Source organism: Heterocephalus glaber, unplaced genomic scaffold (genome assembly GCF_053883595.1).
Source record: "Heterocephalus glaber isolate CG9 unplaced genomic scaffold, H.glaber_assembly_v1.0 deba00001600, whole genome shotgun sequence".
NCBI lineage: Eukaryota > Metazoa > Chordata > Mammalia > Rodentia > Bathyergidae > Heterocephalus > Heterocephalus glaber.
The window spans coordinates 27,653,557-27,677,785 of NW_028258372.1; the positions used below are offsets into that span (position 1 = coordinate 27,653,557).

Consider the following 24,229-nt stretch of genomic DNA (forward strand, 5'->3'; position numbering starts at 1 on the left):
GGAGGCAGTTTTCTTTTAGGGCTTGGAATATGTCACTCCAAGCTCTTCTGGCCTTGATGGTTTGTGTTGAGAAGTCTGCTGTGATTCCGATGGGCTTTCCTTTGTATGTGATTTGTTTCTTTTCTCTGACTGCTTGGAGAACTTTGTTCTTCTGTTGTGTTTCTGGAATCTTTACAATTATATGCCTATGTGTAGATTTTTTTGGATCAAGGCTATTTGGAGTCCTATATGCCTCACTTATCTGTATGTCAAGCTCTTTCCCCCTGCTTGGGAAGTTTTCTGCCATTATTTCTGTGAAGAGATATTTTTATGTCATCTCCACTCTCTCCTGTTTCTTCATTGAGCCCAATCAGTCTTATGTTATTCTTCTTTGCATCATCTAGCAGCTGCTGGATTGATTTCTCATGTTCCCATATAATTTTGAAGCAATTTTTCTTTTCCTGGTCACTAATTGCAATCTTATCTTCTATATCTGAAATTCTGTCCTCACATTGGCTCATTCTGCTGTGTAGACTTTTAATGGAGTTTTTCATGTCCTGGAAATCTATTTGCATCTGCTTTATGGATTCCATTTGTTTCTTATGTTGGGATTCCATCATGTTCCTCAGCTCCTCTCTAGATTTATTAATCATATCTTGCACTAGAAGCACAATCTCTCCTGTTATCTGAGAAATTATTTCTGATTTCATTTTTTCCAGATCCCCTTTTGTTTCCAGTTCAGTGGGTCCAGGTGGTTGAGTATCAGAGTGTTTCATTTCATTTCCCTTTGGGGTTGCTATAGGTGATCTGGAAGTCTGGTTTTGAGACTTATTTATGTGTTTTCTCATTTCGACTGCGGTGTGGGTCTGTTAGCGCCTGCATGAATTACCTCCTCTGAGCTGGGAGAGGTGGGACAGGGGCCAGGAGCAGCCGTAGGGATGGTCGTCCAAAAGCCCTTTCCTGTGGGCTGGGAGCAGCGGGAGGGATGGTGGCCAGGAAGTCCCTTCCTCTGGGCAATGAGCAGCAGGACAGAAGGTGGCCCAAAAGCCTTTTCCTCTGGGCTGGGAGCAGCGGGAGGGATGGTGACCGGGAAGCCCCTACCTCTGGGCCAGGATCAGCGGGACTCAGTACCGTGGTCTGGTGGTCTGTTGTCCTCTGCGTCTTTGTAGTGTGGAATCAGGTGGCTGCCTGTCTGCAGTGGGGTGATTCGGCATCTTCCGCGTGACTAGGGACCTCTGTAGGGCATGCGCAGACCTGCCTGTCTGCAGCGGGGTGATTCGGTGTCTTCCAAGCGACTCAGGACCTCGGTAGGGTGTCCACAGACCTCATCATATGCTTTTTTAAGGCAAGTTAAAATTACTTGATTTAAGACTATCTTTCAAATATTACACTGTTCTGTAACACAATTTCAAAATGACACATAGCAAGAGCCAATGATCCTTGTTTTCGAAAGGCCTTCATTGTAACAATTGAAATGATAAATCAAAGAATAATATACGTTTAAGCATAGATGAACATAGGCAAATGGTGGTTTAAATCATCATTTATAAGAGAAGTTTTCTTTCTCTCTCTTTAAAGAAATAAAAATTCATTTCTTTTCTTTCTCATGGTATCTATATTTGTTTATAAATTATGAATTACTATGTCTTCTCATTCCCACCCTAAAAAATAAATATATATTTCAGACAAAGGGGAATATCAAATAAGAAATATTATTGCAAATATTAATATAAGTTTTAAACTCATTTTATTTATTTTTTTTTCAGTTTGAATTACAGAACTCTGGCGTGAATAGGCTATACTGAGGAGTGAAAAAACATGGGGTTTAGAATCAGGCGTGTAAGGGCAAATGCTGACAGCATACAATCTCTTGACAGCTTTCGGATGCTGTTAAAATTATATGATGAAAATTGATGAATGTTTACATTTTAAAAAATATATATTATTGTAATAGACATATTGTCATTCATCCCACTTAGAATACACTCCCCACCTCATCAGGCTAATGCAATCCCCCAGGCTTTCTGAAGCAGTTTATAAAATTCTATTTCATGAATGTATTTAGTTGTGTTTTTGTAGCTGCTTCAATGTCCTGAATGTATTCATCAGGTCATCTTTTATTTAGTGAATAACCAGAAGTCCCATGTGTCAGAATCAGTGAATAAGGTGGATGAGGAAAACATACACTGCTTTTATAAGTCTGCCTTGCTTTTGTATGGCACTCAGCAGCAGCATTCACTGAATTTTGATCAGACTTCATAAAGACACTCATAAAAGAGGACTTCCTGAACTGATTCAGAAAGTGGTAAGAATGATGGGATAAATGAGTTCAAAGGGAGAAGGAAATGTTTTGAGGGAGATTGATGCAGTATGTCTTTCACTGTAAATTTTCTTAAATTTAAATATTCAACATATAGTTCAATTATACCTTGTACATTTTTTCTTAGCCTTCCAACCTAAAATGTACCAATATACTTAATGGGAAAAAAATGAAATATCATTCTCTCATTCTCTCAGGTCTTTGGAAAGGTTAAAAATTATAATTCCTCTACAGAATTGCAGGACACATATTATATTCACAAAAAATGTTGATTTCTTATCCTTTCCTGTTTTTATTACAGCCTCATAGGAAATGAGGAGGTTATAAATGTATAAGTGTTTTAGATTATTGAATTTCATCACAGGACCTTGGATTTAGTCAAAGCTGCTTCCTAGTGTTGTTTTAATGAAAATATTGGAATCGTTAAAGATATTAGTAAGCTATCATTTCCAATTAGCTGCTAAAGAGACTTCACACACAAGTTGCTCCTGCTTCGTCCCCATTGTAATATATTAGTTCATGTATGCAAAAGCCTCCCTGGCACTGAAGTATGAGAGCCCACTAAAGCTGCAGAACAAATTACTTAGTTGTTCTTTTATGAATGTCCCTTTCTAACCTTCATTACACCAGGCCAGACTATTATTTGATGTAAGCTGGCTAGCAGCTGCTAAACTTATAAATCCATATTATATGCGATGGATTATTAAATAAGATTTTTGGCAAATTCTCTCAATATACATAAAGAATAAGCCTATTTTTTTTCTCTAAGAGCTTTGGCTTTGTTAAAAAAATGTGCCTGTCACAAAACACTTGTAATATTTATATTTTCAGCACTGAGATTTTTATAGTCAATATTGAGAAAGAAGAATGTACTTGTGAGTTTTACTATACATTTTCCATTCAATTATACAAGCTCTTTAGAATTCTCTGTAAATGGTATGAAATATTCAGATTTGAAAACTCAACTAAAATTGTGTTCAGAGGTAATCTTTTTATTTAAAACAGCTGTGGCTCATAAGTATGAGATGATTACTAAGGGACACTAATGTATTTTATAATGTGATTTTAAGAAGGATTGCACACTCTGAGTCTGTTAGAATTCAAAAGGGATGAATGATTATGGTATAAAATATATGATTACTCCATATGGAAATCATGCAGATGAGACTTGTCCAACTAAAAGTTTGTGATAGTTTAAGGACATTAAGAACATATATTGAAAGACAATTTCATAAAGAATGAAAAACAGAAGATGAACACAAATTACAATCTAAATATTACATGAGTGTGATATTTAGTTATGTGTTGACTTAAGGGAGTAAGAGATGCACAGCAGATCAGGAAACCACGGTTCTGGATGTTTCTGTGCATGACTGACATGTAGGCCAGCAGACTGAGGGAAGAATCTCCACCTGAGATGTGGGTTGTACCAAGCAATAGAATTATAGCCTGGATGGAATATAAGGAAAAGAAGACAGAAGCGTTTCCATTTTGAAGACCTCTGGTCTTCCTGGGTAGGTTTGTCTTTTGGTGCTATGGCTTTGGACATCAGTCTCCACATCTCTAGTTTTTTCAGTGTGGACTTACAATGACGAACTTATGGTGAGCTCAGAAGTCTTAGATCTTGGACTTAGATCTTGGTGCTGCATCTTTGATTCCCCCTGTTCCTCTCTTTTTGGCTGAGTAGCTGTGGGATCCTGTGGCTCTCCAGCATGGAGACGGCCAATGTGGACTCTCCAACCTCTGATCCTTGAGCCTACCTAATAAATGCTGTTGCATTTATTATATATACTGTTCCTCTATAGAAACCTAATATAAATCATGGAACTGAGATTAGTTATAGACAAACAGAATTTTAAGGATGAATTTTGAGAATAGTTTAGGATTCCTGCAATTGGCTCTCTAATTGATGAGACCTAAAGTTTCCATGGTCTTTCCTTCTGATAATGCAGAGAATGTTGATAGTTCATAGTGTGAACTGTTTAAAGTAATATGCAATACATGTCCTTTTGATTATCCTAATTTGAGACTTGTTAGACCCAAGGAATTCAGTGTGTTTGAACATTTTTTACATTTTTGGAAGAGTAAGTTTTAGCCAAAGACTGACTCACCATGGCCCAATAGTTCCCTGAATCCATCCTTTCATTTTCCCAGTTCCAGAATGCATAATTGAGACAGATATACTTAGCACTTGACAGAATCCCCATATTGATTCCCTGACCAGTACAATGAGGGCTATGATGGTGAAAAAGACCCAAAGGGAGACAACAGGAGTTGATTTCTACCTGAGAAAATAGTAAATCAAGGACAATATCACATCCCTGAAGGGAGAGAGAGATTACTGCCACCATCAAGGACTTGAAAGATGCAAGACCTCTCTCAATTTAGTTCTCTTATGTGACCTGTGCACAAAATACATAGGTAAGGAGAATGACAATGGACAGTACTCTATCCTTAATGAAGCGGTGATTCTAATTGCAGCATCTGTACCAGATGTAGTTTCTCTGCTTGTGTAGATTAATATGTTTCCAGGATCTGGTATGCTCTATACCTACTGCAAGGCCCATGAGAAGCAGTTTACTTTCAGGTGGGATGATTAGCAATATATCTTTACTGTCCTACCTCATGGGTACATCAACAGCATGTAAATGGTATGAAATATTCAGATTTGAAAACTCAGAGTTCATTTTTATTTTTTAAAAACCATGGCTCCTAAGTATGACATATTTCTAAGGGACACTGATACATTTTGTGATGTGACTTAAAAATGATTAAACATTCTGATTCTGTTATAATGTGAATGAGATGAACAATTATGGATATAAAAAGATGTGATTATTCCACATAGAAATCGTGCAGATGAGACTCGTCCAACTGAAGTTCTGTGATGGTCACAATTTACTTCTCAGGAACCTTGATCAACTTTTTCTTCCACAAGATATCACACCAGCCCATTACATTGGCGATATTATCCTGATTGGATCAAGTGAGCAGGACGTATCAGAAATGTATTGTTTAAATATTTGTATTTTACAAGAAGGTAAATAAATTCAGCCAATATTTAAGGGTCCTCTACCTCAATGAAATTGCTTTCAGCCCAGTGGTGTGAGGCATGCAGGTATATCTCCTCTAGGAACAATGATCATTTCCTGGATCTGGCCCCTCCCATAACCAAGTAGGGGGCATAAAACCTACTGGGCCTATTTTGATTTTGGGGGCAACATACGCCTCTCTTGGTTTTGTTATTCTGTCCCATTTATTGAGTGACTCAGAAATCTGCTAGTTTGGAGTGGGAATCAGAGAAAGAAATACTTCTGCAAAAGGTCCAAGCTACTATACAGGCAGCTCTACCACTTGGACTATGTGATCCAGCCGATTCAATGGCCCTTTAATGTCCATAGGGATAAGGAAGTTGTATGAAGCCTTTACCATAGGTGATTCACAGTGATGTCCCTTAGGATTTTTCAGGAAGGGTCTGCCATCATCTTCAAACAACTACTCTCACTTTAAGAATGGCATGCTTTGAGCCTCAGTAGAAATTAAATGCTTGACCATGGGACATCAGGTTATAATGCAACCTGAGCTGCCCATCATGCACTGAGTGTCATCCATCACAACCATTGATAAAGTAGGATATCACCAAATAGAAGTGTATATATAAGTGATTGGGACTGAGGAAATTCTCAAATTAGAAGACAGTTACATGAACAAGTGATCCAAATGCCCATAGCTCCTACTGCTGCTATACAGTACTACCTTTTGCCCCCCTGGATGCATGTATGGCCTCAAAGAGTACACTGTATAATAAGTTGACACAGGAAAATAAGACTGGTTCCAAATTTAAAATGATTCTACATGTTATGCAAGCACTGCATGAAAGTTGACAGCTGCAGCAATATCCTTTTCCACAACACCAATAAAAGACAGTGAAGGAAAATATTCATAGTGGCAGAATTTTTGGGCCATTCATGAGATCATATATTTTGCTTAGAAGAAAAAAAAATGGCCAGATGTGAGATTATATACCAATTTAAGTCCTGTAGCCAGTGATCTGACTGAAAGTTAAGGATTTTGAAGGGAATATGATGGAAAATTGATTACAATGATATTAGGGAAAGAAGTACATGAACAGAGCTTTCCACATGGGTGAAGGATGTGAAGATATTCTTGTTCCATGGAAATAACACACCAAAAGATGACCTCGGTAGAAGAGAATTTTAATTTAATAATCAAGTGACTTGTTCTGTGGATAGCAGTCAATCTCTTTCCTCAGCCACTTCTGTCATTGCAAAATGAGGTCACGAAGAAAATGACTATGGTGGCAGGGATGGAAATTAGCCATGGATTCTGCAATGTGGACTTCCACACACTAAGGCTGATTTGACTATGGCCCCTGCTGAATGGTCAATCTACTAGCAGTAGAGAAGAACACTAAATGCCCAGTACGGCACCAAGCTCTAAAGGGACTTATGGTGTTGGCAGAAATGTTTTATCTACACTGCCCAGGGGAAATTGGACTACTTCACAATGTGGGTAAGGAAGAAAATGTTCAGAGTACAGGTGATCTCTTAAGCCATTTCCTAAATTACCATGTCATCATGTCCTGTTATTAAGCTCAATGAGAAACTATAAAAACCCATTTCAGGCAGGATGACAAAGAGCCAGAACATTAAGGAATGAAGGTGTGTGTTAACTCATCAGGAAGAAGCAAGGCTTGCTGAGGTACTAGGGAAACCAAGGGAATACAAATATAGTAGGAGAAGATATTTATAAATATCTTCTACAACTACATGACCAGTTATAGAAAGGATTGTAATCATGATGAATATTTCTTTGCTATTTTCTTAATATACTTCTGCATGTATACATATATATATGAAACCCATATCTCTTCTTTAATTGCATTTCATAATTCATTTCATTTTCATTCCATTACATAATATTGATTAACTTAATACAGGCAATTAAGTAAAATTATTTAATTTGTAAAACTACAATATAAGATTAAATTTAGAATGTGAAGGCAGGTGTAACTGTTATCCAATGCTGGCTAGGGAATTAAGAGAATTTTCATTTGTACATGGGATAGCTGTATCACGTTAGGTATGATTATGAACTTGCTGTTGTATTTGGAGGCTTAGAGGACTAAAAACTTTTCCTATGCTATGACCCTTAAAATTATGTTTTTATTCTGATATTTAAGTCATTTATGTTAAACCCACAAAACATAAATTAAGGAACTTTCATGCTCTTTACTTTTCATTGAGTTTTCTCCAGCTTGATTTCCATATGTAGAATTATGGAGGATAGGAGAAATGTTTGGAAGAATCACAATGGATATGATGATAATTAAATATATCTTAGGAATAAATAAATAAGAATGATGTGATAGATTATATCATGCTTTGCATTTATTTACAGGCCTGACATGTATGCACACATGCATACGTGGACTGATGTTCCATTGTAGAGAAGAATTATAAGTAATTCACGAGTGTATTTGCTTCATTGTGGTGTGGAAAGGGGAAATACTTTGGTCAGTGGAATGCAAGTGAACCAGATATATGTCATGATCCACTAAGGCATCACTGAGTTTCATCTCTTCTCTTTCTCCCAGGAGGATACCATTCTCCAAAGAAGGCATTTTCCTTCAAATTGATTTCCAGAATGAAAAGACTCACAGGAAGAAGTACAAGGTATACACAGACATCAACGTGCATTATAACTATGATTATTGTTATAATTCAATAATATTTAGGGTCTTTTGTTGAACTGCAATAGAACTGACTCTTACTGTTGGCTGTATTTTATTTCATTTATTTTATATTGGCTACAGCCTTTGTTAACCTACTGACATCAACTTAAATTTTACTCCCCAAAATGTATTTATGATAGAGGCCCACCTTTTCATTTGACTTCCTCACATTTGAAGATGTTACCATTGTTCATGTTTTGCTCTAAGTTATATTTATTTAAAAATCATTTTTTCCTTAAATTCTTTTATTGGTACATTTTAGGTATACAATACATTTACATTTATCATTGGGTACTTGTACCTGTACATGATGTATCTTGGTTCTTATTTTTTCCCTATTCTCTGTCCTCTCTTCACCCCCTCCAACCTTCTCTATTTACAAAAACTTTGTTTCCATTTTTTTCTTTCTCATAACTGGAGGGGAGGGGGAAAGGAAAGAAGGAAAAGGAAAAAATTAAAAATTATTATTTGAAGGGAAATCTTTCTCACAGGAATAAATCTTACAGATGTGGCTTAAATGTAGGTTTTGCATTTGAAGTAAACTTTTATCTCAAAAATATTTTCCTCTATTTGGGAAAGAGAGATAGTATTCCTTGTGTTAGAATCTGCAATATTTAGGGTATTGTACCCCAGCAAGTTATAGTCACTTTACTATTTTCCTTTGTTCTCACCAGTTTTCACTATCTCCTAACATGTTAAATCCTGGTAATCCTACCTACCAATAGAGAATTATAGGAGGAAAAAGATAGTGTTGTAAGAAAATGATAGATGTAAGTAGTAGGAAAATACACCTCTGTCAAGATGTTGAAGCACATATATAGTATTTAAAGAAAAAAGAAACAGACATGTTGGCTCAACACCTATCAACATCATTAAGATATGGAAAGAGGATAACTATCTCTTACAGATTTGAGAAAGAAGTGTAAAATGTTTTTCAAAATGTCCTGAAGGAAAGCAACTGACCTTACATCAAGATAAGACTGAAAAATTTCTAAATACAATTGTCCTGATGCCATAATATTCTCTGTAACATAAATACATGAAAAAAAAAAAAGAATTAGAATTACCTCCAAGGTTAGGTGGCAGTGAATTTGCCTAGAGTGAAACACAATTGCATTACTTCTAATTATGAAGCTGTTCACAAAGTTAAATGGATGATTCTGAACATTTTGGGATGTGAAGTACCAAACTGCTACTATTATTTTTGTAAGATTAATTCTCAGAAGTGAGAGTTTTGGAATAGTTAATTGTACTTTAAATTTATATAGATACTAGGAAACTGTGGTTCAAACTTGATGTGTATATAAATCATCTGGAAATCTTGTTAAAATTTGGAGTCTGATTCATTAATTTGGAACAGAGTCTGAGAGTTTTCATTTCTAACGAGCTAGAAGATGACACTGATGCTGTTGGCCCATGATTCACAATCAAGTAATGAGGTTTTAAACCACAATAAAATTGTACCAATTGAAATGTCTTCCCTTATCAGTGACCTGAGTATTCATCTAAGGAAGCTCTTGGGTCTTTGAACTGTCATAGGTAACACAGTATATATATTTGTCAAACAATGGACACACTATGCAGGCAGTGGATGTGCTATATAAAAAAATGTAGTCAAGTGTTTGATATTCTACAATTTACCTACTATGAAGATCAGCTAAAATAGCAATTTAATCTCATTTTTTCTTTTTCTATTTATTATTTATACAAATTATTTTAAATATTTTAATAGATAACTCCCTTGTCAATTATTAAAATTAATAATATTGCTTTGACTTCAGGTGTTTCATTTTCTTTACCATATAAAGAGAAGCAGAATGGAGGGGCAAAACACTGATCTAATTAATTTAATAATACATGATGAAAATAAGCTTAAGTAGTGTGAATAAATGTGTATAATAAATGTGTATAATAGTAAATGTGTATGTATAAATATATAATAGTCATTTTTTGTATTTCATGCTACTTATTTTAAGGATACACACACACACACACACATATATATATATCAGTATTTGGCAATTTACTTCTTCAAATATGTTTCACTTTTCACTTTAATGAAAGTAAAAGAAACTTGTACTTTCTAAGGAGAAACCAAGTGAAAATAAGACTGACAGCTGTTAATTGATTTTGGGAAAGGTGGTGTATGACAGAGAGTTAAAAACAATCTGTGCTACTTCACACAGAGAATAATTCACATACAGAAGAGTGAGAAAATTTTTATTTCTGAAATTAAATTAAGATAATCAAAATTCTTGTGGCAATGGAAATAGTGAAATAGAAAAATCTGATATAAATTATATTCACATATTTTATTAACTTCCAATATTCATTCTTTCCTTAAAAGCGATATAGTTTTTTTAAATGTTTTATAAAACTTTCAAGTGAAATAGAACTATTTTGAAGGTATAGTTACTTACACATTATATGGTTATTTTAAATACTTTTCTAGTAACTTAATCCTACTATGGACATCAGTCATGAATATTTTCATTCCAATAACAAGGAAAACATTTCTCTATTTAAATACAATTAAATATCTGAAAAAGACTTACATCTATATAGCAATATGGTAACCAAATTGTATAGCTTCGGCAAATGATTTTTTTCAGAAAAAATTATAAAGTCTTGAAAATTAAAAGAAGTGAATTGTATTAAATATTTAAACATGGTTTTAAAAGCCTATATTTTCAAAAACAATAGGCAAACTTGACTTGCTTTTACGTTACTTATAAAAAATATTAAAGTTGTTTTAAAATAACAAAGCTTAATATATTGTCTACTTGTTCCTTGAATAAAATTTTGGTCCAATTTGAAAGAATTTCCAGTAGAAAGGGAATATTTTTCCTGCACTTCTCTACAAGGGAAGGTCCTTTACATAAACAGTCCTCATGGACTCCATGTTTCTAACCTTGCCCACAGCACTGCCGCCAGGATTAATGAAATACCTTGGCACAGGGAAGGGGCTGGCTCTGCGGAAGCCTATCTCTCGCTCTTCTTCTTCCTCAGATGTGTAGTTTAGGAGAGAGCATGTACTTTGCTCTTCTACAAGTGAATAAGTCAATGTAACTATGGAGATGAGGATAAAGCATGCTTAAAATTATTATAACTATTTTGTTGTAACGTTAATAAGATTTTAATGAATATTTTGGCCTCCTTTTTTCTCAGGCCATTGTGTTTGTTAATCTACAACTCTGATCCAGTGGTTTTTCATCTTCTTTCTTCTAATTAAAGTCCAATAATTTTAAAGTCATATTTTCCCTATTGATTTTTCTCCTTCTTCTTTACTATTTTTTTTCTTTCAATCTCCACATTGAGCACATAGATACTTTTATTTCACTATTTGTCATATATTGCATTATAATAAAATATGTTACTCAAAGAATCATGAAATGTATTCCTTAGCTAGAAATCAATACATCCCAGGAGTGTAATCATTTTTCAAGATATATTCCTTAAATTGAGGAGCTTATTTTGGAAATTTGAACAGTTTAGATATCATTAACCAAACTAGCAGCAAGCAAAATTATTATATCGATAAATAGTCTTTAAGGGATAAAATGAAATATGGAAAATGAAATGTACTGTAGAAAATTCTTTATAATACATCTTCTTTATAGAAAAATAATTCACTCACTGACTTTATCTATAACAAAATATCCTACTAAAGACTTCAAACATGCAGTCTACAGTTCTATGTCTATGTCAGTAATATGACACACTTTTTGGGAAAAAGCAATTTTTCATTTATTTCCTCTTCTTTAATACTGATAGAGTTTAATACTGATAGAGTAATTACTTCGAAAAACTATTCAAATTTAAGTGAAGATTTAGGTACTTAGGAAACATCTAGTAATAAACTAACTGGAGTTTTTGTTTAATAGATTTACTTTCTCTATGAAATGGCCTCACTGTGTAGCACTGTAATTGTGCCTTGACTTTAATCATTCAGTAGATCAGAGAAAGAACAGAAAACTACAAAGACAAAGAAACAGAGATATAGTGTATGAGAGGGAATTAATTCATTTTAAATAAATCTCAATTTTCTTTAAAAAGCAAAATAATGTAATTTTCTGTTCAATAATGTAAAACATATAAAGCTTAAAAGAGAAGCAAAATGGGTTCAGTGCAATTATAGTAGCAGTAATTTTTTAAATTGCCTGATATTATTAAGGGTATGTATTTTAATTGAAGGTAAGTTTATATTCTTAAGCTATTTAATAATTTCACTCATTTAAACTAAATTGTTAACATCACCCAACAGATATTCCTGAAGGGAAATATAGGTTACATTTAGAGAAGAAAAATTTCAATAGGAAATAATACAAACACTAAATATGAGAAATATTCAAGGAATAAAAGATGAATGAAAATATTAATTCTTAAGGACCTACTTAAGGAAACTCTTGAACAAGATTTAAATACTTGAGGTAAAACTATTTTAAGAAAGCACATTGCCATCATTGATTCCAGTATCTTTGAAGTATATTTTGAATTTGGGTAATACAATTCTTCCTTCTTTGTTCTTTTTGTTCAAGATATTTGGAGTTTTTTTATGCTTTCAAACAATTTTTAGTTGTTTCCCAGTTTTATGGAGAATGTTATTTATATTATGATGGAGATTGCAGTGAACCTGTAGATTGCTTTAGGTAACACGGATATTTTAATAATGCATGACCATGAATTATCTTTTCTTTGTCTGTATCCTCTTCAACATTTTCACCAATGACTTATAGTTTTCATTTCAGAAATTTTTCTCTGCTTTGGATAAATTTATTCCTTGATATTTTAATTTATTACAGCTATAATAGGATTACTTTCTTGATTTTTTTTCAAAAATTTGCTACTGATATACAGAGACAGCACTTGTGTTTTTATGTTAATTTTCTATCCTGAATTACTGAATTTGTTGATTAGTTCAAGCAGCAAGTCGTTTGTGTTGTTTATTGTTAATGGAGCCTTTGGGGTTTTGTATATGTAAAATGATGTCATGAGCAAATAGTGATATATGTTGCCAGGATTAGAATAGTCAGCCCCCAAAAGGGATTTAATTCCACAAAATTTTGAAATACTATTTATTAAACAACACAAAAAACTATATAAAATGAAAACTAACTAGAGAGCTAAAATGTGGTACGCATAATAAATGCATTGAAAATGTACTGAAATTTTTCTGCTAAGGTTCAAAGTTACCAGTGAGATCCATATCTACTTTTGCCCTGGCCTTTCCTTTGCCTCTTCCTTCTTTTCTTATCTGGCAAATATATTTTATGTTCTGAAATACTTTAGGTGTTCCTCTTTGTTGGTAAAGACTAATATGACTTTCAAAACCACTCAACTATCGAAAGAAGTTATGAAAATAATGTTCAAAATTCAGATACTATTCTATTTGTAGTAATTAACATTACTAAGGCAAAGAGACACAGCTATGACAGAATCAGTTTTCATAATTATTGGGATATTTTATAATGATTTGGCTATCTATTCGAGTGTAATGAAAACTTTAATACATTTCATGCTTCAATTATGCCAAATATACTGTTAAAGTCATTCTTTAGACTAATCCTCTCATGTCTGACACACAGGTACAACTATCTTCCTTGTAAATAAAGTAAACTTCAGAGAAGGCATTTAACAGTTTTTAAATCCTCTCAGTTGGTATATAAAAAAGGATCAGAATCCAATAACACAAGGTTTGATACCTTTGTACTATTTTTTAATCTTTATTGGAAACTACAGAACTATCTAGGAGCCCAAGATTTGAGGATCATGATCCCAAAGGGAAGATAACTTCACTGAAGTAAACCGAGTCTACATCTGCTATTATTTTTTTTAAGATATATTTTTGGAATAAGGGAAAAGGGAGTTAGCATATACACACAGCCAGCCTTTTCTTTCTGCCTACACTCTATACCTTGTGCCTTTAATTCTTTGATGTTATATGGCAGGCTTATGTTTCCTAATTTTGCCCTGGAGTCTGTCTGCTCCTTTTTTAACCTCTTCATGTTTTACCCATATGCCCTTGTTGGGTCCAAATTCCCTCTAATTCTGAATAGTTATTTGTGAATTTGACCTGTTTTTAATTTTAGTATTTGCTTCTTTCACTCAGTAGTCTTCTTGATTTAGATATCAATTATCCTCTGTAAATACTATAATATGTCATTTTCATCTAGTAAACTGGATGACCTCTATCTCCTAGAAAGGTACGGATTTTCTTACTATTCATTGAACAAATAATAACAAAAACTTAGTACACACCAGCCACTATTGTAACCATGGAATAAAGGGATCACAAATACAGGTCCCCATTTACTAGAAAATGTACAGGAAAATGATTACAAAGCACTCTACATTTATATAGAATTAATTTTAGATAATCATAAATACTATAAAGAATACAAAGTAAGAACCATAATAATAAAGGATAATCAGGTTCCCTGGGTTCTACTGCTGATCAACTAGGCCTCTCTGAGAAGATAACATTTGAGGAGAAAATTGTGTGGGCCTTTATAACTAAAAGTAGAGAATAAGGAGGACACAAGTATGAGGTATGGTATGAAAGCTAGCATTAAGTTAGTAATGTAAGGGCGAGATGTTTAGGTTTCCAGTGGGCATTTCTCACCCTTCATTAAAACAGCAAATATGACCTGACACTAGTTTTTAAAATTATCATGTGAGGATGAACCCTAGGAGTATTATAGAAAAAGAAGTGATGGGGACTATATCTAGGGATGCCAACGAAGAGGTGGGCGAAGAGTTTGATGTGGGATGTATTCGGGAGTACTAAACTGCCTGATTTTCTGACAGATTTGATAAGCAGGTACAGGAAATAAAAAGACTCACTTTGGAAGGCTTAGAAATGAAGAGAAAGCAGTCATTCAAGACAGTGTTCCATTGATATAAATCAACTCACTTACACTTACTGAAAGATTGACAAGGGAGTGGGGAATCTCTTTTTTCATAGCATTTCAATCCAATTTTATTAGAATATAACATTCATTTCTAACTGGAATAAGTAAGTGGACATTATTTGAAATCATATGTTAAATTACATATATACAACTCAGAGATATTTTAAATTTGAGGAAAATGTTGTATTTGCTTATTGCACATTACCTCTCTAAATATCATTTAAGTGTATTCAAATGCTGAATTATACATCACAATGGTCAGCCTATATTTACACAAATTAACCAATAATATTGCTAACCTTTATAAATTCTCGAATTGATTGCAAAAGGTGGCATTATTATCAATATTTTCACATTATCTATCATAATTGATACAGTATTTATATCTTTTTCCGTATTATATGTCAACCACAATGAGAAATACTAAAATTGTGCTAAAATATTTAATTATCCATCCATAACATTTACTTCAGGAAAACTTTTCTGTTCTCCATTACAAAAAATGTGAATGCTTATTACTCAGTTTTTAAAACAAAATTTCCCATATCACTATGGATCATACAGTACAAATATACCTATATTTAATGCATATTAGGTGGCAAATAGATTTAGACAGAAAATAAGTGATGTTCATCAAGCTCACAATGTGAGCACTAAGTAAATATGTTAGATAAATGCATTAAGGAATTCTCAAATTATTCAAATTGCAGCTATCTGGATTAATCGACATTTCTAAATGATTTTTCAGTGCTATATACAATGACACAGGCAGAAATATTTTCAAAGAGTCGTACCTCCCAGAGTAGCAGATAGCAAGAAATGAGTCCCATATTTCTTGATAAGATTTTCTGTGATTTGCTGAAGGGTAGGTCGACGTCCCAAAAGTCTTATGTTGCGGAAGAATTCAGGGGCAAGAGGCAGAGGGGAGCCAAGGAAATTTCTTCTCTCAACTGCAAGGTTATTTACTTTCCAGCGGCCAAACTCTCTGAAAAGCAAATTTATTTTTATTCATGAATGCACAATCTATCTGAATGTTCTCATTTGAAAAGTTCAATTGGTAGTTTAGCTGAGGTCATCACATTACAATGACTCAAGCTTGTAATAATGTGTCTTGTGCTCCGAGTAGGAGAAATAATATTTATATTTTATTTAACTGGAATGAATACTTAAAATCAAGTCACATAGTGGAAAAATAAGCCACTTAAAAGTGGACAGCTTCTACTGACATATTTTCCCCGAGGAAAGATGTATCTATAAAAAATAATTTTATGAGGCATAGAATATGAATATGGAGTTACTCAACAACAACAAAAAAGAAAACAAAAATTAAGATAATGATTTCCTATGGGAACCTGAAATGAAGAAACTTATTTTCATTACTCAGAGTGATACTCTCTATTCACGTTAGAGTGGGAACATATGAAGCCTCAAAAATATTATGGAGTGGCAAAAAAACTAAAAAGCTCATCAAAAGAGAAATAATATTTTTTAAATTTTCATTTGGTTTTTCACAGTCATCATTGTTATAGCATATTCTGAAACTCAAATTCAACTTGATTAGCACTTTCTTAAGGTAGAAAATGACTACAGAAAGATGTTGCAAATTAGAGAAATGCCAGTTATGGTTATAAAGGATTTATACATTAAAAAGACATACATTTACATTGAGTTGAAAGCATCTTACTACCTTAAAAAGAGCTATGGTGTGAACTGGATCTCATGATATCAACTGCACAGAATTTTTCCTAAGAAGTCTCATAAAAATATCGGGTTGAAGATTTAGCTCAGTGGTGCCACGCCTGCCTTGCAAGTGCAAGGTCCTGACTTCAATCCCCAGTACCAAAAAAAAAAAAAAAAAAAATTAAATATCTCTGATAAGGGAGGACTCACTTTACTGGCTTAATACTTTCAGGTGTATTTTAAAGTCAGTATTTGGCAAACAAAAATCTTGATTTTATATTTTATACACATAGATTCTATTTATATATGCCCCCCCCCAAGACTGCAGTATACCAGGCACAGTGCAGGCTAAGGGATTAATCTATGAAAGAGACTAATACTGCACATCTCCAAATGAAGCTCATCTGCTAGAGAAGTTTTAAAAATAAAGAAAGAAAATAAAGACATAAAGTTAAATTTTTAAAAATTCAAATCGTGGTAAGTTCTGGGAACTACACAGACTTCCTGCTAGGAGTAGCAGAAAGACTGTGTCCAGTGCTGTCCTGTTTTGCATTAAATTCCCAAGCAGAGCATCTTTGAGGAGAAAATGTGCATGTGGTATTTGAAGGAAGGTAAGAGGCTTCAGATGGAGAGAAATAGGCCAAACATTCACACAAAATAATGAAGAATACAGTAAGTCCTTATCAGAGATGAGCCACAATCTTGGAAATCTTTAACTATGAATATTCTGCAAATGCGCCACATATATAGCAGTAAAAACAAAATACCATCATTTGGAAACTAATGATAAATGAAAGAATCAAAATTTGTCCTGAAAATAAATAAATTTACTGCTTCCTTCACTGAGAAACTCTTGTTTTCTCCTTTAGGAATAGTGAATCTAAACAGTTTTAAATAGTCTTGTTGTACTGTTGGTTCTAAACATCAGCAATTGGCAGAATCACCTGTAAACTCTCCCAAAATTTCTGATTTATTGGATTTGGGGTAAGAATAAAGCATGTGCTTTTAACAGAAATGCTAATGCTGCTTTTCTAAAGGCCATACTTTTAAGAAAACAATTGATTTAGGTACTGTGGTGTACTGACTTTAAAATCTATTCAATATCGTGTGTTTTCAGAAAATGTAAGGCACATCGAAACTATATTTTTAGAAGACAATAAGAATTACCTTTGTTGTCATCTAAAATGTATCTGAATTTTGTTAAAGTATATATATATAAAACATACACATGTGTTATGTATGTATTTCATTATATGTGTAAATATTTCTCTTATTGGCAATATATAACAATTATACAGTAATATAAGTTCTAAGAAGCTATTTGTTAAACTACAAATTTAAAAAATAGTTCCTTATTCCTTCCTAAAATTATAGGTTTACTCTTGTTCTCCTAAAAAGTTTATAGTTTTATCAATTTAACCCTAAAATAGTGATATATGTTTTTCTAGGGATTAAAGCACAACATTTATTAACATGTATATAAATTTATAGATTAATATCTGAGTTTCTAAATGAATTCAATGAACTTTTAGCAAAAAGATTCAGTCCATGGTGATACTTTATATCCATGTAAACTTTTCTGAAATGGTATTTCTTATGGATGAGAGTAACTACATATTATAAGAAAAAAATTCTGGCCTTCCACAACTTTAAAAAAAAACACTTAGCAAATATACAAATACAAATCCATTATTATAAATGACTTCCTTCATTTTCTTCCATTTGAATTTGACAAAAAATAGGCATAAGACAAAAGAAATAAAACATATTTGTGACAATTTTGCATTACTTATAACACCATTATGTACCTAACACCATTTGCAAAATTATCATTCTCAAGAGAAATTATTATTATATACTACTTCTTATTATTATATTACTAGCCTATAAAAACCTGAAATTTCTCAAAAGAAAATATACATAAAAAATAAATAATCAACATCACTAATCATGAGGCAAATGCAAGCCCAAACTATAATGAAATATCACCTTGTTTTAGTATGAATGAGTATTATTAAAAAGGCAAAAGATAGCAGTGCCAGTGAGTATGTGGAAACAGTTGCAGACTGTTGATGGGCATGTAAAATATTATTGCTACTATGGAAAACAGTAAGGAGTTTCTTCAAACAATTAAAAATAGAATTACCCAAATTGATATAGAAGTTGAGCATAGAGAGGAAGTTAGCAGAGACCAGGTAGCGTTCTATATGAGATGGGATAGGGTTGATCAATAGTATTATGTTATCTAATTGCACCATGGGTTGTGTGTAGATAATGATGATTTATTTTATTTTTCAAAAAGCTAGAACAAAAGACGTTGAATGATTTCACAATAAAAAAGATAAATGTCGGAGAAGGCAGATTTAAGCATTATATACTGTGTAAATGTATGAAAATATCACATAAACACCATACCTATATACATTTTTTATTCAGTTTTGTATCACCAAAAAATAAACTGAAACAAAATAAAACCTATAACCACAAGTAAGTATGTTATTGAGCTAAAATATGAATGAATAACTGGACAATAAAGGTTTTAAAATAATTTTTCTTTGTTAAAATTCAAATGTGCAATATTTTATTTAGCATAAAAATTTGACTATTCCTTGATATTGACGTTCTGCATCTATGTCCCTTCAGTTAAGTTTTCTTTCCCTTTAGATTCACACACTTTCTTCAGGTATGAAAAACCTAACTGGGGGAACCTTGTGTGGGACATTCTCAGCTCCTACAGCCTCAATTCCCTATTATTTCACACGCACAAAAATATTGCCACCTTGTATGACCAATTTATGCTCTGCCGTGCGGCAACCAAAAGCAAAGAACAAACTGTGGACACAAACAAATTGAAACTAATTAATTAACTAATTAACAAAATAAATAAACCCAATATTTTAATAACAATAGAAAAATTTTTCTTTATTTAGGAGCTTTATTTAAAGTTATTTTTCTTTACTATTTTCCCTCATATTATCCTATAAAGAATCAAGCAAAATACTATAGCTCTGATCATGTATATGCAACATGCTTAGTTTGGGTAGAAAACAAACATGTAATATGTAAAATGTAAAAGGTCTCTCGTGCCACTTGCTATATATTTTTCCTTTTCTCATATTTATTCCTTTCCCTTCTTTCCTTTCCTCACCCCATCCATCCTCCCCTGCCCCTTTGGACCTTTTCTTCCTATTTCACATTATCTGTTATACATTTTGGTCCTTATTTACACTTTCCTTTTCTCACACTAGAGAAACTATTCAATATTTACACATGTGTGTCCTATTTATTTCACTTAAGATTATGGCCTCAATGTGCTTCCATTTAGCTATAAATGTCTAATTTCTTGTTCTTTATGGCTGAGTAGTACTCCATTTTATTTAAAAAAATCTTTTTTATCCAGTCTCCAGTTGATGGGCAATTGGGCTGTTTCCAAGTTTTAGCTATTACAAACTGTGCCGCTATAAACATGGGTGTGCATATTTTGTTTTTATTGTAATGATACATGATCATAATCTTTTTAAAGTCTCTCAGCTAAAACTCATAGAAATAATCCTGAAACGCTAATATAATAACATTTTACATAGAGGAAATTATCTCTGGAATTCTAAATACCACCACACTCTTAAAAATGGTTACAGTATTAGATATAAGCATAAAAACCTCGGGTCACTTTCCCTCAATCCAGGATAAGATTTCACCTACTGGTGTACGTTAAAGGCAAGTGTGACCTTGTGACTGACTTAGCAATGCCACGGAGGATGTGAGATTAAGCCAATCCATTATCCTTGAACTTGAACAAGGATGATCAGGGTTCTTATCACCAAAACTATCCATCCTTTTTTTCCAGAATGAACAAATATATGAACTATAAAAAATTGTTATATAAAGTCATCAAGTTTATAGGATTATTTGCCTCTTTTGGCAATATAATATAGAGCCTCATAACTGATGTATTCCAACTTTGAGAAAACATAGGAAAGGAACAAGGCATTAATGTGTTTACATATTTTCTCATTCCTGAAGGAAAGATTCACCTGAAGAAAAGTAGAGCTGGCATTCATTAAATTTTGGAAAAACAAAACAGTGGAGTGGTGAACTGAAAACATGATCATAATGTTAACATTTTAGTTAAAGACATTTCAGGATCCCACTCAGATACTTTACATTTATATTAAATTAAGCATTTTTTTATCTAAATTCTGCATTCTACATAGAACCTTTAAAGAACTTAAATCTCTTCCTATCATAACCTCTGCCTGTATTTAAATGAAATATGGCAATCTTTAGACTTTAACATAACTCAGCCCCTTTAGAGGAACCAAGGTTTTGAAAACAAAAAATGGGCTCTAATCCGTTCGATCAGAATATTACTTTGAAAGTGACATTCTTGGCTCTAAGGTAACTTTGTTAGTTTATTAGGGCTGTATATTTGTCTGTTACACATTCTGGCTTGCAAGAATTTATTATTATATGAATCCACATAAAGTTTATTTTCTACAATGTTTATTGTGATTTTATTCGTAACCATTTCAAAACAAGATTGGAAAACAGACAGCATCTTCAAATTTCATTTAAATGATGGTTACATAATCACCACATTGCCATTGATCTTTTTTATTACCATTTAAATCTTATGTTATTACAGAAGTGTACTTAGTGTATTTAAAATATATTAACTATTATGATTTCTTTAAAATGCAGTCACTAAAAATATAGACTTGGCCAGTGTTGATACTGGAAATTTTGAATTCAATATCAAGGGAAAAGCAGCATGAAATATTGACCAAACCAAATGATGCAGTTGCTGAGATTTATCTTTAACTACTAATTTACACTGAATGAAGTTATTTGTCTAAACTCCTAAAAGCTATTATTGTGTTAGTTTCACATTACTATGTTTGGTGTCTTATAATTTTAATTCTATCAATATGCATTAAAATTTGCAGACACAACAGAATATTATAACAAATGTATTGCCCAATCACTAATGTGGAAATAAATTCAATGTGAATATCATAAACAGACTTGCCAAAATTTAGTAGCAATAACCTTCTAATTACATCTGTAAAATCATACTGATGTTAAGAAATGCCACTAATAATCAACACTAGTTCTCATAATTTTATTGTGTTACTGATATATATATATATATATATAATTAGCTTTTTTAACACTGTTTTTATATAGCATCAATGATGCTATTTCCCATTTGGCTCATAAAAGCAAAATGTCCCCCATGGCCTTTATGAATGTAGCTCTGAAGCTAGTGTTTTGAATGCAGCTTAACATGAAGCAGTTGCCAGGGCAGAAAAATCCACACTTATTCTCCTGCCCCTTGATATACCCGGCTTATTAGTCTTCCATTTTTCAATATAGGAGTACTAAGTTTTTTAATTAGGGAGTTATCTTTGGATGAGGCTAGAAATTTAGCAGAGTGAATCCATGAAAACTAAATTCTAGAAAAACAATCACAATTATGCCTTATATATGTTATATGTATTTTATATGTATTTATACCTTTGTATATGCATTTATATGTAAATATTTATATGTACAAGTTTGGAAAGGCAAAAATTATTGACTGATATATTTTGAATGAACTTCCAAACTCAAAGTATAGACAATTAGCATGATTACAACACACATTTGCCCATTTCGTTCAAACAAGGGTGCAGTAACCTCTTTACTATATCACTGAACCAAAAGATTGATAAATTTTAAAACAATATTCAGGCCTGTGAATATCCATGTTCTTTTCTAGGTTTTAAAATATGTTAAACTTTTAAGGCTATGAATTGATGAAAAGTAATTTAATTTCATGTTACATAGCTCTTAATCCATTTCTGTAGTGTAATAGATATAATTTTATTCAAACAAGTTAAATATCACAGAATTTAATTATCACAGTCTCTACTATTAATACCAAAGGTAGTCTATTAACTATAGGTAGTAACATAATAATAACATATGGCATAGCTATATAATGTTACCACATGTATAACTGCACATTGATGATTTATGTTTAAACAGATTAGCAAATATTTTATGTAAAAATACATGTTGTAACTGATGACTTTCTAAGTTGAAGAAAGGGAAATAAATAGGTGCTAGTTTTGCTTGGGCTTATTTCTTTCTAAATTTGGAGAATGTAGTTTAACATCTATTACAAGAGTTGTATCAACTTATCATAATTGTTTAATGATTTCATTCAGAAAATTATACAGATTTGGTAATTATTGATCAGTGTAAGCAAGCCAAGAAGCATAGATATTACTGGGCTAAAATAAAATACCTACTTTTATCTTTCTTCAAAAGCAATAAACAAATGTGAATATATCTTTTTAAAATTTATTTAAAAATCTACCCTGATTCTTTCTGAAAAGGCACATATGTAAAACCTCTTTTTTACGTGTAAGATCATTGAAGTAATTTATCTTAATTCATAAACGGATAATATTTGTACATCATTCAGAAGTGAGATATTTCATGTAGGCAATTCTTTTCCAAAAGGGAATAGACTTAGGAGTCAGACAGGCAAAATTCATATTCAGTCCTCAATAATTCAATTCCCAAAACTTTGAAGGTTTGTATGTTCTTAACTTCATTAGTATATTGATGCCTCATATAATATAGAGACATCTATGTTATATGACTATAGAGATTTTGGAGAAAAATTTGTAAAACTTAGCAAAATAGTATAGGAAATGCTGTTTATCTCCTAGTAGACAATAGTATCCACATTCTTATGCAGTCATAGATTTTTAAATGTATAAAAATATCTTTGAGGAAGTTATTAATTAAAATATTAATGAATTAAAATATAAATAACCCCACAAAGAATTCCAGCATGAGCTAATAAATCGAACTCTTAGGGAAAGATGAATGCCAAAATAGCTGCTAATGAAAGGATATTGTGTTTTTTGATGACTTCTTCAAACGTTTTAAGAAAGTATTTTCATTGAGTTTTTTAATTGATAGATATAATCTCAGTCTCATAGCTCTGCATTAAACTTTCATAAACCATACAGTGAGTCAGGTAACTAGCCAAATAAATATCTATACAATAGATTATAACTTAATATACTTGTTCATTTCAAGTAACATGAGGTAAGGGCCAGGGAGTTAGCTCAGTGGTGCTGCTGTCTGCCTCGCAAGCACAAGGTCCCAAGTTTGATCCCTGGTACAAAAAAAAAAGCTGAATCAAGTAACATGAGGTAAAAAATGTATAATCAAAGACATTTTAGAATAATATTTTAGATGCAGTAAGTCAAATTATCAATTAACAAATTATTTTTCATAATAAAATTAGTTTTGAGTAGTAACATAATTTATCAGAATATTTTTCCTACAATAAGTTTTAAAATGTCTTAAAGAAAAGTCTTTAAAACTGTTAGGTGGTTTTCCCCATACAATCAAGGCAAAGAAAATTGTGTTGTGGTAGGTCATAGTTTTTAAGATATGAGTAATTTATTCCAATTTGCTCCTAACTTTATCTTTCATATGTACATGTGACAAGGAGGTTGGATATGGTACATTTTGACAAAATGAATTTTAAGGAAAGTGTGTAACCTTAATTTTAAAAGA

The 24,229-nt window shown here is 32.4% G+C and overlaps 1 protein-coding gene across 7 annotated transcripts in view; it reads right to left on the reverse strand.

Annotated features, from left to right (window-relative positions):
• The window catches only part of Brinp3 (BMP/retinoic acid inducible neural specific 3), a 392,440-nt gene that overhangs the window by 182,092 nt on the left and 186,119 nt on the right, over positions 1–24,229 (reverse strand). For 6 of the 7 annotated variants that reach the window (XM_004862778.3, XM_087194463.1, XM_087194462.1 and 3 more), the window contains one exon: positions 15,760–15,950. The exons of the other annotated variant lie outside the window; for it this stretch is intronic. In XM_004862778.3, the coding sequence (XP_004862835.1) occupies positions 15,760–15,950 (191 nt within the window). The remainder of the gene's footprint in view (positions 1–15,759; positions 15,951–24,229) is intronic. 7 annotated transcript variants of the gene reach the window in all.